Source organism: Carcharodon carcharias, chromosome 31, assembly GCF_017639515.1.
Source record: "Carcharodon carcharias isolate sCarCar2 chromosome 31, sCarCar2.pri, whole genome shotgun sequence".
Classification (NCBI taxonomy): Eukaryota; Metazoa; Chordata; class Chondrichthyes; order Lamniformes; family Lamnidae; genus Carcharodon; species Carcharodon carcharias.
The window spans coordinates 29410997-29425274 of NC_054497.1; the positions used below are offsets into that span (position 1 = coordinate 29410997).

General features: G+C 46.7%; 1 protein-coding gene across 2 annotated transcripts in view; it reads right to left on the reverse strand.

The window, feature by feature from the left end:
• Nucleotides 1–13892, reverse strand: part of xrcc6 (X-ray repair complementing defective repair in Chinese hamster cells 6) — a 35353-nt gene extending 21461 nt beyond the window's left edge. The window contains exons 1-5 of one of the 2 annotated variants that reach the window (XM_041178083.1): nt 13816–13892; nt 12389–12486; nt 6891–7000; nt 4555–4693; nt 1671–1925 (exon numbers count right to left, since the gene is read on the reverse strand). In XM_041178083.1, the coding sequence (XP_041034017.1) occupies nt 1671–1925; nt 4555–4693; nt 6891–7000; nt 12389–12458 (574 nt within the window). In that variant the 5' untranslated portion in view covers nt 12459–12486; nt 13816–13892. The remainder of the gene's footprint in view (nt 1–1670; nt 1926–4554; nt 4694–6890; nt 7001–12388; nt 12487–13815) is intronic. The other variant, XM_041178082.1, reaches the window with a different exon arrangement.
• Between the last annotated feature and the right edge of the window lie 386 nt (nt 13893–14278).

Below are 14278 nucleotides of genomic sequence, written 5' to 3' on the forward strand. Positions count from 1 at the left end.
GAGACATATCACATGACACCTCCCCAAGCTGCTAGAATCTGTAATATTGCCTCGTGCAGCTGAACAAAGACAGACTGTCATTTTCCATCTTGCAGAAAAAGGGCTCTGTCCAGGCTTTTGAATACCTGGCTCCCCACCTAAACTATTTTCTACTGAAACTTCTGTACCAGTGCCTACAAGACTAATTCATCTCTATGTGCCTATCCCATCTCTACTGGAAAAGTGAGTTATCCAGCATCTGTCTGCAGCCTGCTGACCCTGAAAGAATACATCATTAGACTTTGATCCTGGACTCACGTCTTATCTTCTCTGTACCTCTTTCTTTCCCTTATTTCTCTTTTATTATATGAATGTACCGGGGGCTATATAGTGACATCCACTCCCGCATTTTCAGTGTGTAAATTAAACTAACCCTTTTAGTTCACCCTGCCTCAAGTTTGCTGTGGGGTTATTAATGGAGATTTTGATCGCACCAAAACTGAAGGGTTGGAAAAATACACCATAAAGGGGAAAATCAAAAATCAAAAACACTTTTCTGCTTACGGATGGGTGGTGAGAGGAGAAATCAGGACTGTTTAAGTTAAGAGCCCCCCCTCCTGTCTGTAATACTGGTCGAATTGCTACACCATCTAAACCTGTTTAAACACAACCCAATATGAAGCACAATTTTCAACCTAGTCAAATCGCTCCAATGTCTTGGCCCTCCCCATCTCTATAATCTTCACTATTCCTCCAAACCTCCGAGATCTCTGAACTCTTCACAGTTTTCTAGGACCCAGGAGACACAGGTATTATTGTGATTGCTGACCTAGTGACAGTCCTCCTCTTGTACATCACTGAGTTCCCTCGCTCCACTACTGGCAGCTGTGCCCTCAACTACCTGGGCCCCCAGCTCTGGAATCCCCTCCTAAACCTCTTGGTCTCTCTACCTCGCTTTCTGCCTTAAAATTTACCTGACCAAACTTTCAGTCGCCTCGCCATATGTGTCTCGGTATCAGATTTTGTCTCATTATGCTCCTTTGTGGTGCTTTGAGATGTTTTGCCATGTTAAAGGCACTATAAAAATGCAAGTTGTTGCTATTGCGGTCCTGGCAGACAAACAGTGCTGCACAGACAACAATACAGTAAGTGCCCATTTTAAACTGCCCTGCTTGAATTGCTCCCTTCTAAATCTGGTCAGTTAATGGGTCTGTATTTGTGTTTAACGTCTGGAATTTCGTTTTACAGTCGCTACGCGCTGGATCTGACATAAGGGCCACATGACCTGGCTGGTGCCATTTTGAAGCAGCCTCTGCCGCTCCCTGACCATTTATCTTGCTGCTGGCTTCAGGCTTCTCTCACTGCCTGACCCACCGACTGTGGCAGATCAGCAGCGAGAGGGAGGATAAGTGGGGGGGCAAGCTGAGGAAGGGTCCGCAGTGACCCGAAGGACCAAGGAACGGGAGCAGCCGTTAGCTGGAGCCACAGGGAGCGTCAGGGAGCCGAAGAGCTGAAAAACCTAACTCCAGCTTTAATGGGAAAATCTGATTTGCTTAAAGTCGCTTCACGTAAAGTTGCTCCTTTCAGAAACGCATCTGCAATTTGAAGTGAGGACTTCCTGAATCACATTTCGTTCAGCCAGTTGCTGTCAGATGTATAACAATGCTTTATGGTAACAGTAGCTCACCCACCTGTCTCTCGGAGGTCACTGGCCTTTGTTCTGGCCATTCGTGCTCTGGAGCTGTCTTTGGCGTGCGGGTTATCGTTGTTGGTGAACAGCATGATGCGCTTGTGGCTCAGTTTGAGCCTGACGTCACTGAAGAGATTGGAGCAGACCCAGAGTGCATCACTCAATGAGCCATCGGTGCTGTGGCCTATGTTCTCCTTGAAGGACTTGTTCCCCTTCTCCCCCTCATACTGATCCAGCTCCAGCACTCGCTTAGCACCTGTGTCCAGAGAGATGGATTCAGATTAGAACGTCAATCAATTAAACACACAAGGAAATGGCCCATGTTCTTTTACATAAATACAAGGTGGTGACCTAGCTGGGAAAGAGGCTTCAGAAACTTGCTCTTCCACTTTCAAACTTAAGGATTTTGGGGATGGAAACGCCCCTTCAATCCCCTGCCCTAACCCCAGGCAGTGCCAGTGGGAGCAGTGGTAGCTGCCGGCAATGAACCTACCAGAGGCCCAGGATCAACAAGGGATCCAGGCTGAAGTTTTGCGGTTGAGACAGAAACAACATTAATCAGACTGGACAGAGGTCAGTAAGGGGAGACTTTGGCCTGAGTGAGACAGAGACCGAGTGAGTATATTTGGGATTTGGTTCAAAGTGAGAATTTGTTGCTTAGGAGGAAAGAGGTGTTTTAGGTAGGGTTTACTGCAGGAAGTAGAGTGTGCTGAGTGGGGAGTTCGGTGAAGAGCAGGGAGGAGGTGCTTTTCTTCCTTCTCTTTTACAGCCTCCAGTGCAGAAGGAGCAGGTAACCAGTAACTGGTATTATTAGTTTTATCAGTATCGTAAAGTTTACTGGCAGTGCCAAAACCTATTGGGAGGTGGCGGCTTTATTCATTATAATTAGTTAATTGGCAATTATTAATTAATTAACACATATTGGAGATGGCAGGGAAGGTGATATGCTGTGATTGCAGAATGTGGGAGCTGCTGGGTACCGGTGTGATCCAGGGCAAACACATCTGCAGTCAGTGTTTGTGGCTGCAGGAACTTCGGCTCCGAGTTATTGAGCTGGAGGCTGAGCTGCAAACACTGCGACATAGCAGGATGGGGGAAAGTTACCTAGACACTTTATTCCAGGAGGCGGTAACATCCCTTAGGATAGGGTCTTCTGATTTTGTCAGTGGTCAGGGACAGGAGGATGTGACTGCAATTGAGGCAGATAAGGGGGACCCAGAGAGCAAGAGTCTTGGTCTTGCAATTATCCAACAGGTTTGATGTTTGCAGGGTGCTGCAGGGTGGATGGGTTAATTGGCCATAGCACTCTGGTCCAGGAATCCATTCAAGTGGGAGGAGTTACAAGGAATGTAGTGGTAGTAGGGGTCAGTATATTCAGGGGGATTGACACCGTTCTCTGCTGCAAACAGTGTGAGTCCAGACGGCTGTGTTGCGTGACTGGTGCCAGGGTTCGGGATATCTCCACAGGACTGGAGAGGAACTTGCAGTGGGAGGGGGAAGATCCAGTTGTCATGGTCCATGTTGGTACCAGCGACATAGGCAGGACAAAGGAGGAGGTTCTGCACTGTCAGTATGAGGAGCTTGGCACCAAATTAAGAAGCAGAACCTCGAAGGTCATAATCTCTGGATTATTACCTGAGACACATGTAAATTGGAATAGGACAAATCAGATGAGGGAGATGAATGTGTGGCTGAAAGCCTGGTGTGGGAGAAATGGATTCCAGTTCATGGGGAATTGGCACGGGTACAGGGGAAAGTGGGATCCGTACCGTTGGGACGATCTACACCTGAATCGTTCTGGGACCGGTGTTCTGGCGAACCACATAACCAGGGAAGTAGAGGGGGCTTTAAACTAAGTAGTGGGGGCAAGGGTACAACTTTGGGAAGATGTGATAAATCAGATACAAGGCAAGAGAGAAAGGTATTATTAGAGGAAAAGAAAAACAGGCCATGACAGGAAGGCTTAGAGAGTACAAATCTAACAATAAATCAACTGATGAGACTAGAGGTTATAAAAAGAATAAAAGGATAAAACTGAAAGCTCTGTATCTGAATGTACGTAGCATTCAAAACAAAACAGATGAACTGAGAGCGCGTATAGAAATAAATAATTACAATTTGATAGCCATTGCAGAGACATGGCTGCAGGAGAACTTGGATTGGGACCTGAATATTGAAGGGTACAGGATATTTAGGAAAGGCAGGAAGCGAGGAAAGTGTGGAGGGGAGGCTCTGTTAGTTAATGATGGTATTAGCACAATAGAGAGGGATGACCTTAGTTCAGGAAACCAGGATGTGGAAATGGTTTGGGTAGAGATGAGAAAAGGTAAAGATAAGAAGTCACTTGTGGGAGTTGTGTACAGGCCTCCTAACAGTAACCACATGGTAGGATGGAGCATAAAGGAAGAAATAATTGGAACTTGTCAGAAAGGCATGGCGATAATCATGGGAGATTCTAATTTACATATAGACTGGAAAATTCAGTTGGGCAAAGGTAGCCTGGATGGGGAGTTCATAGAATGCATCCAGGATAGATTCTTGGAACAGCACGTTCTGGAGCCAACCAGACAGCAAGCTATACTAGGCCTGGTATTGTGCAACGAGATGGGATCCATCCATGATCCCATAGAGAAAACACCCCTAGTTAGCAGTGACCATAAAACGATTAGATTTTACATTCAGTTTGAGGGGGAGAGGAGTGGGTCCGAGGCTATATTTTTAACCTTAAATAAGGATAATTATGATGTTTATTATTGCATTGGTGTTCGCTGCTGTGTTTCCTACATTACAATTTTCACAGAGCAAAATCCCAAGTATGAATGCTGGAGGGAGATACTCCACATGGGTTCAAACAGACATGTACTGGATCTGGCAGACAAACTTGCCTGGTGTGTCCAAGTCATGGAGGACATAAATGTGCTTGAAGTCTACAGAGTTCTTGTGTTTTTCAGTCCCGAAGAACACGACAGCCAGAAGATCACGGTCACTGCTGATAATCTTACTGGTGTAAACCCTGTGTACACACTGCGAGCAAAGAGAGTCAAATCAGTCAGCAGCAGAAGTGGTCATGGCACTATCACCCAACCAAACCAATCAGCACTCTGAGTGGACTGAGATAATCTGGACATTCACCAACGTGAATTAACTCCCTCCACCTCCATCACACAGGGGCAGCAGTGTGTGTACCAGCTACAAGATACACTGCAGCAACTCGCCAAAGCTCCTTCGACAGCACCTTCCAAACTGGTGATCTCTACCACCTCAAAGGGCAACGGGTAATCTACCACCTGCAAGCTCCCCTCCAAGTCACTCACCATCCTGACTTGGAAATATAATCACTGTTCCTTCACCGTCGCTGGGTCAAAATCCTGGAACTCCCTCCCTAACAGCACTGTGGGTGTACCTACACTCACACAGTTCATGAAGCTGGCTCAACACCACCTTCTCAAGGGCAATTAGGGATGGGCAACAAACCCTGGCCTTGCCAGTAACACCCACATCCTGTGAAAGAATAAAAAAAAGTAATCCTCTAGCAGCTTTCCCACGTCATCGTTCATGATGCCCTGTTTTCTAAGGGCAGAAGCACTCCATCATGTCAGACACAAGGCATTATTCTGTTGCTAATTTACAGCCTTCTCTTTTCAAACCTTAACTCCTGTCAACTGGTCCTCTGGTCAACTAGCAGGTGATTAATTATCTCTTTTGAGTTCGGCAGCTGATTTCAAATCCCAGCTCCTTCCCAAGATCATCATGAAAATAATTGCTTTCTTTCTCTTTATTTCAAGATTGTTTTAACTCTGTTATCAGGTGTGATGTGAGCTAGACACACATCTCTATATAGCCATCTAATTATCTACCCATATCATCAAAAAATTCTTCCGTAGACAAAATTTAAAGGCTTAACATATGAGGAATGTTTGAGGACTCTGGGTCTATACTCGATGGAGTATAGAAGGATGAGGGGGGATCTGATTGAAACTTACAGAATACTGAAAGGCCTGGATAGAGTGGACGTGGGGAATATGCTTCCATTAGTAGGAGAGACTAGGACCCGAGGGCACAGCCTCAGAGTAAAGGGGAAGACCTTTTAGAACAGAATTGAGGAGAAACGTCTTTAGCCAGAGAGTGGTAAATCTATGGAATTCATTGCCACAGAAGGCTGTGGAGGCCAGGTCATTGAGTGTATTTAAGACCGAGATAGATAGGTTCTTGATTGGTAAGGGGATCAAAGGTTACGGGGAGAAGGTGGGAGAAAGGGGTTGAGAAACTTATCAGCCATGATTGAATGGCGGAGCAGACTTGATGGGCCGAATGGCCTAATTTCTGCTCCTATGTCTTATGGTCAATACCTTACCTTGTGTTGTAACATACTTGCCACAATTTGTCCATCGCAAATCCCATTTATAATGGAAACTGTCTATGTAAACGGTGCACAATGTAATTGCAACCTCCTGGCAATGGTGGCGCTACATTAGTTTTGCACTCCTAGCTCGACAGGCTGAACTGCAGAGAAACCCTTAGCCTTCAACCAATTTGTAAGAAATAGCGGCTTTTAATAAATGGCGTTCTTTTAGAATAGTATAGAACTCTTATGGAACTAGCTGGCACAGCAATTAATTCTCTCTCTCTCTCTCAGAAACAAAACATAAACAATTCTAAGGAGTCAGGGACCAAGGTGAGGTAGCAATAAAGATCACAAAGATTGCGCTGAGGTCTCTAGATTCTACAAACATTCCTGAGCCTGCCGGCAGTCTGCTTACCCCCCAGTGATCTCAAGCCAGGGTGACGAATGGAGTGGGGAGGTGACCACCCTGACATCTTGGGTACCTGTCCTGTATCCATTGGTCGATGGGTTCGAACAAGCTTAAAGGGAGGGAAGTCCCGACTGCAGACAGTTAATTGTCTGATGCTCATAAAATGCATTCAGAACTCCCGGAACTGGGGCTGTCCCTGACTTTCTGGGTGGGGTGTGGATGGGGCCATCGCTGCCCATAAAACCCCAGCCCATAAGCGAGAGTTGTGTTTAAATCCCACGAATGAATCCTAGGCCTACTGAGTGGGTATTTGACTGTGGAGTGCATCGGGTGTATTGAATTTAATTTCACATTCTTATCCTGGTGGGAATTTGAACTCACAACCTGTGGGTCACTGATCCTGTCACTGCACCATCAGAGTTCCTGCCTATAGCGGCCATACCACACTATCATTGGTCTCCTCTTACCTGAACAGTCATGTTGAATGCTGAAGTGTCTTCCTCGTTCATTTCAAACATGGCTTCTGAGGCATCAATGAGGAAGATTAAGCTGTCCCTTCCTACGTATCGAATGTCCTCTGAAACGAGAATCAACTTGTCACAACTTTAAATGATGGAAAAATGGGGGAGGTGATAAAACTGAGTAACTGTAGTCTGTCATTATTATACACCCCACCGTTACATCAATTCTTTGTTTTAGGAGGGATTTATGGTGTTAACAACGACAGGGCGACTCTGTGAGGCCTTGGTGGATATAATACATTCTGCTTTGTAAAGTCTTTAACTGTGGTCCAATAGCTTCTAACTATTAGAACCACAACGTCACTCAGAGAGGCCACAGACAGGCTGCTGGGGGGGGAGGGGCCACAGACAGGCTGTTGTGGGGGGAGGGGGAGGGGCCACAGACAGGCTGCGGGGGGGAGGGGGCCACAGACAGGCTGTTGGGGGGGGGGGGGGGGTGGAGGGGGCCACAGACAGGCTACTGGGGGGGAGGGGCCACAGACAGGCTGCTGGGGGGGAGGGGCCACAGACAGGCTGCTGGGGGGGAGGGGCCACAGACAGGCTACTGGGGTTGGGGAGGGGGCCACAGACAGGCTGCTGGGGGGGAGGGGCCACAGACAGGCTGCTGGGGGGGAGGGGCCACAGACAGGCTGCTGGGGGGAGTGGCCACAGACAGGCTGCTGGGGTTGGGGAGGGGGCCACAGACAGGCTGCTGGGGGGAGGGGCCACAGACAGGCTGCTGGGGGGAGTGGCCACAGACAGGCTGCTGGGGGGAGGGGCCACAGACAGGCTGCTGGGGGGAGTGGCCACAGACAGGCTGCTGGGGGGAGTGGCCACAGACAGGCTGCTGGGGGGGAGGGGCCACAGACAGGCTGCTGGGGGGAGGGGCCACAGACAGGCTGCTGGGGGGAGGGGCCACAGACAGGCTGCTGGGGGGAGGGGCCACAGACAGGCTGCTGGGGGGAGGGGCCACAGACAGGCTGCTGGGGGGAGGGGCCACAGACAGGCTGCTGGGGGGAGGGGCCACAGACAGGCTGCTGGGGGGAGGGGCCACAGACAGGCTGCTGGGGGGAGGGGCCACAGACAGGCTGCTGGGGGGAGGGGCCACAGACAGGCTGCTGGGGGAGGGGTGGGATGGGGCTGTCACCCTGGGTTCTTCACATTTTAACAAAATCCAAATAGTGCGGGTGCTGGAAATCTGAAATAAAACCAGAAGGTGCTGGAAATACTCAGCGAGTCTGGCAGCGTCTGCGGAGAGAGAAATATTTCAGACCTTTCTGAAGTTGCGGCTCAGTCATGTGGGAGGAATATTTCCATATGCCACCTGCAGTGAAACTGTAAATGTGCTCCCAAAAACTGCATTAAAAAGACTTGGGAGTATTGTGAACTGTGAGGAGATAGTGTTAAACTTCAAGAGGACACAGACAGGTTGGTGGAATGGGTGGACAAATGGCAGATGAAATTTAACACGGAGAAACGTGGAAGTGATTCATTTTGGTAGCAAGAACATGGAGAGACAATATAAAATATAAGGTACAATTTTAAAGGAGGTGCAGGAGCAGAGGGACTTGGGTGTATATGTGTATAAATCATTGAAGGTGGCAGGACAGATTGAGAAAGTGGTTAAAAAAACACACGGGATCCTGCTCTTTATAAATAGTGGCATAGAGTATAAAAGCAAGGAAATTACGATGAACTTTTTCAAAAACACTGATTTGGCCTAAACTGGAGTATTGTGTTTAATTCTGGGGACCACGCTTTAGGAGAGCTGTGTAGACTTTAGAAAAGATTCATGAGAATAGTTCCAGGGATGAGGGAGATCAGTTACGTGGATAGATTGGAGAAAGTGGTGCTGTTCTCCTTGGAGGAGAGAAGGTTGAGAGAAGATTTGAGAGGTGTACAAAATGACAAGGGTCTAGACAGAGTAGTTGTTCTCATTGGGAGAAGGATCAAGAATCAGCGGGCACAGATTTAAGGTGAGTGGCAAAAGAAGCGAAGGCGACATGGGGAAAAACCTTTTTATGTTGCTAGAGGTTAGGATCTGCCCGAGAGTGAGAGAGGCAGATTCAACTGGGGCTTTCAAAAGAGAATTGGGTAAACAATTTGAGAAAACAAAATTGCAGAGCGAAAGGGAAAAGCTGAGGGAGCGGCACTAGCTGAGTTACTCTTGCAGACAGCTGTTGGATGGTCTCCTGTGCTGTAACTCTTCCGAAACATAATTCTATATTTTATAATGTCTCTCATAACCTCAGGAGGAGCCCTCCGGCTTTACAGCCAATGGAGTATGTTTGAAATGTAGGGAAGGTGGCAGCCAATTTGCGCACAGCAAGCTCCCACAAACAGCAATGTGATAATGACCACATAATCTGTTTTCGTGATCTTGGTTGAGGAATAAATATTGTCCTGGATACTGGGAAGAACACCCCTGCTCCTCTTCAAAATACTGCCATGGAATCCTTCACATCCACCTGAGAGGTGGACCCCCTCAGTTTAACAATTCATCTGAAAGACGGCACCTCTGACAATGCAGCACTCCTTAAGGAATGCAATGGAGTGTCAGCCTGGATTAGGTGCTCAAGTCCTGGATTGATACACAAAGCCACCAACTTGTGACTCAACAGACAAGCACGCTATCCATGAAGCCAATGGTGACACAGCTTCCCCACTGCTGGTAAGAGACAAAGATTCATTCTGCATTTAATTATACCACAGGGTGGGTATTCATTATCCACCTTGAATGGGAAATATTTCAATTCCTTACCTGAGTGAGGACTCAAAAAAATTTACCTTTAAAATCTAAGCTTTTTTTAAATTCGTCCATGGGATGTGGGCATCACTGGCTAGGCCAGCATTTATTGCCCATCCCTAATTGTCCTTGTTCAGAGGGCATCTTAAGAGTTGACCCTGTGGGTCTGGAGTCATGTGTAGGCCACACTGGGCAATAGTGAACCAGATGGGTTTTTACGACAATCGGCAATGGTTTCATGGTAGATTTTTAATTCCAGATTTTTTTTTATTGAATTCAAATTCCACCATCTGCTGTGGCGGGACTTGAACCCAGGTCCCCAGGGCGTTACCCTGGGTCTCTGGATTACTAGTCCAACGACAATACCACTACACCACCACCTAATGATCTGATAGTCATGATTTATTCAGGTTCGATAATAAGTCATAAACATAAAAATAAATAAAAATTTGAATGGCCTACTCCTGCTCCAAAGTCCCATCTTTCCTGTGCTCCTATAAAAAGCTTCAGATATACCAGAAGCTTGGAGCACAGGCTGGTTGAGGCAAGGCTAGACTCTGCTGGAATTCAGTGAAGCTGTGTGTGTGTATTTAGCCAGGGGGAGTAGTCCAGTACTGATATATCAGTAGAGACCAGAGGCAACTCCTCTTAATTCAAAACTACTGCATTTCGTATCGCCTGTTTATCTAAACCGAATTCCACAATAAAAAGGTTGAGAGCTGTTTTATTAAGATTGCTTAACCTGCCCCACTGGATGACTTGAGTTCCTTTCAAACAGAAAACTGCTTCGAATTCACTCCCTTCTCAAGGGGCAGAGTGTGACCAGCAGGAGGTGGTGACTTTGGTGGCAGTATTTTGAGAAGGGCATGTCAAGAACACCCGCAGTGTTCCCGCCTCCGGTTGATCTTGCCAGTGATGGCTGAGCGACGCAACTAGCCAATTGGTGCCAACTAGCTGGTCAGTTGGCGCTGCAATCTGATCAGCCATGATCTTCTTGAATGGTGGAGCTGGCTCGAAGGGCCAAATGGCCTACTGCTGCTCCTATTTATTACACTCCAGAGGGAATGCTATACTGTTGGAGATGCTGTCTTTCTGGCGGTGGAGGTGAGATCCGGGGAGAGGGAAATGTTATGATATGGCAGGTAGTAATTACTGGGCTGACCAAATCCCAAAGGGAAGCTTGATCAAGCTGTCATAACGATTTTAATTTGTATTTTTATTACGGGAAGGTATGCGCACTGAAGTCAGAAGTAAAGACTCCACTACCACTTTTGGAGATTTTAAATATTAAATTAAAACATTTATTAACAAGAAAAGAAAACTTAAACATGCAAGATTACAGTTACATGGTTAAATTTAGTCTTACAACTTTCCCAAAATATTTCTACTTAGCTAGCCTCCCACATAAGTGCCCTTTTCCAGGCAACAGTTCCTAAAGATTCTTAATCTACAAAAAAATCCGGTAATATTACCGCAAGGCACCCACTGTTGCTACAGGGGAAGTATTTCACAGGGACTTCTTTCTCTCTCCCATTCAACAATGAAATCCAAGGCTTGTAACAAAACCTCGCTTTCTGGAACAAACAAGCACTCCTCTGGGGTGACTAAAGGCTGCTTACTTCGCCGGTCTGTCCTCGCACAATACACTCTACAAGATCACATGGTCTCACCACCCTATACAGCTTTCAATCTTTCCTTAAATATGTTTTTTCTCTTTCAGCTTTAAACCTATTGTTCTTAACTTTCTTTGGAAGTTACTTTTCCCAGATTATAAAAATCTTTCATGTCTATGGCCACCACTTTCAGGAAAAGTAAACTTAATAACTTTGCTCTATTCATTTATGATCTTCCTTGTATTTCTCTTTGAAATTCAACAGCTAAAAATTCAATTCCTCATGAAAATTCCTATTCATGTTGTATTTACTGGTATCCCATCTTAGCTTGTTCATCTCCACTTCAAAATGCCTGTTTTTATACCTAACCCTTTGATGATTTAAACCTTGCCATCTGACTCTCTTCAGTTTAATTAGTCACAAACACACACAACATACACACAGCCCCCACAAGCCTCCTTCACAGTATCCCACAGTAATATTGGAAAAAAATGATATTTTATTTACAGAAGAAAGCAAAATACAGGTCGACATACTTTCTTCAGCATGTCCCAAGATTCTCAAGGGGGAAGACCATAACAGAGGCAGCACACATCGCCCAAGAGGAAATTTCTGTGAAAACACAGGGCTGCTCGAAGAGAGCCACACTCTGGCTGTTTAGGTCCCGATGCAGAAGGTGCAGAGTGAAAGGAAGCAAAATAAAACCATTGCAACTAATCTATATTGGCACATTTTAAGCTGTATAATATTCAGGTGAAGCACTGGTGAGCACTGCTCCGTCACTTATTGCGGCTAGGATTTCAGGTCACGGTTAGAATTATGAAAAAAAGTAGAGCGTGTTCTACTTAAACATAAGAAACAGGAGCAGGAGTAGGCCATTCAGTCCATCAAGCCTGCTCTTCCATTCAATAAGATGACCTCTGATCTGATTGGGACCTCAACTCCACTTTCCTGCCCCCCATAACCCTTGACTCCCTTGTCGATCAAAAATCCGTTTCACTCAATCTTGAATGTTCTTATAATCAAGAAGTATACAGTGTGTTGTACACGAGGGATTTTGCTTTCCATGTACCGAGGTTTGATGATTTTATTTACATTCACTGTACCTTCATTCTCCTCGGCCTCTTCCTGATCCTCCTCATCTCGATTCTGAAAGTGTGAATACCAATCCGACATATCTGCAGCAGAGGAAGTGCCAACTGTCCTGTAAGGTAGAAACACAAGAGCCAACGCTAGCTGAGGGAGACATTCTTGGAGCATGGGGCTAGCTCGGTGATGTGACAGAGACAAGAGGATCAGGTGACAGAATGATCCCCCAGCACAATAATTCAGTCAACTTGGATCCAACTGATTTTTTAAAAAAAAGCCTTAATTGGTTTCATTTCTTCTTACTTCCCCCTCCCAAAAGAAACAGGGGCCTGTATAGACCATCCAGCCCCTTGAGCCTGCTCCGCCATTCAATAAGATCATGGCTGATCTTCCACCTCAACTCCACCTTCCCACACTCTCCCCATCTCCTTTGTTACCTAAAAACTCTATCGATTTCTGCCTGGAATATACTCAATGGCTGAACATCCACAGCCTCTGTGGGGTAGGGAATTCCAAAGGGAGATGGACCATATCCAGTGCTGGCCCCACTGTGATTGATTCATTTTTGTTACGCAAGGGGATGAACAGAACCAAGGTGGGTAACTGCAGCTGAGATGTGGATCAGTCATGGGCTAACTGAATGATGTAACAAACTAGAGGGGCTGAATGGCCTCTTCTCCCTTTTCCTATATGGAAAGTGAGGTTTGACTTTTTTTTTAGCTACACATCTGGATTTAAAATATCCGGAGCAATGCGCCAAACTGAGCAGCAGTGAAAGAAGAAATATTAGGCGCTTTCTTAAAGCAGCTCTGTTTTATAATCTGTTCCCCTGGAGGGAGCTGTCATTTTAAGGCAATGACTTACCCTGTCAGTTTGATTGACAGCCAAAGTGGACCTACCAGCCAATCAGGAGCCACACAGAGCAAATACACAGGGCCAATAAACAAAAACAGAGGCGGGACCTAGCGCCACAGTGATTGATACCCAGCAGAACCAATCGGAAGGAACATTGAGGACAGGCGATCAGCCAATCCGCAATAAAATAGGCGGGCCCTGCCGTCAAGTGATTGAGACCCGCAACAACCAATCAGAACGGACTGGGACTGAGAACAAGCAAACTGCCAATCAGCATAAACGGGGGCAGGCGGCCTGTCCAGTGAGAGGGTTTGACAACATCGATAACCAATAGGCATCGGGTGAGAAGCAGGACGCCAATCAGCAACGAGGTAGCCAGGCTGTGCCGCGCGAATGATTGACATCAGCAATAACCAATCAGAAACAAGGCAATGTGAGCAACCACCGAATCAAATCTACAGAAGGCCTGAGGGACGCGGCTCGGCTCCCAGTTTACGAATAAAGTTTTGGTACCGCCGGAGAGTTAGTCGTCGGAAATCATTTATAATGCCCGTCAGGAAAGGAAAGTAATAATAAAATGTCGCCTCACGCACGAAAGTGATTCCGAAGCTTTGGCGATGGAAACGGCTGCCGGCAGCTCGCGCCTTGTCACACTTCCGATCCCGGAGAGTATCGCGAGAGGTGAGGCTGCGCAGCCGCAGTGGGTACCTGTGGGACAGCCCATTCATTAAAAAAAACCCACCCCAACCTCCCCAATGAGCTTCACTCCCATCCCTGAGTCACTGCTCTGGGTTCAAACCCCACTCTCCTCAATGGAAACCACTCCCATCCCTGAGTCACTGTGCCTTGGCTTCAAATCTCATTCCAGAACTTTTAAAAACAAAATCCAAAATTGGCACACTACCGTGGGAGTACTGCACTGCCAGAGGTGCCATCTTTCGGATGGGCCGTTATAGCCGAGGCCCCACCTGCCCTCTCCGATGGGCATGAACGATCCCGTTGTGCTGTTTGGAGGAAGAGGAGGGGGAATTCTCCCCCCTGTCCTGGCCAAT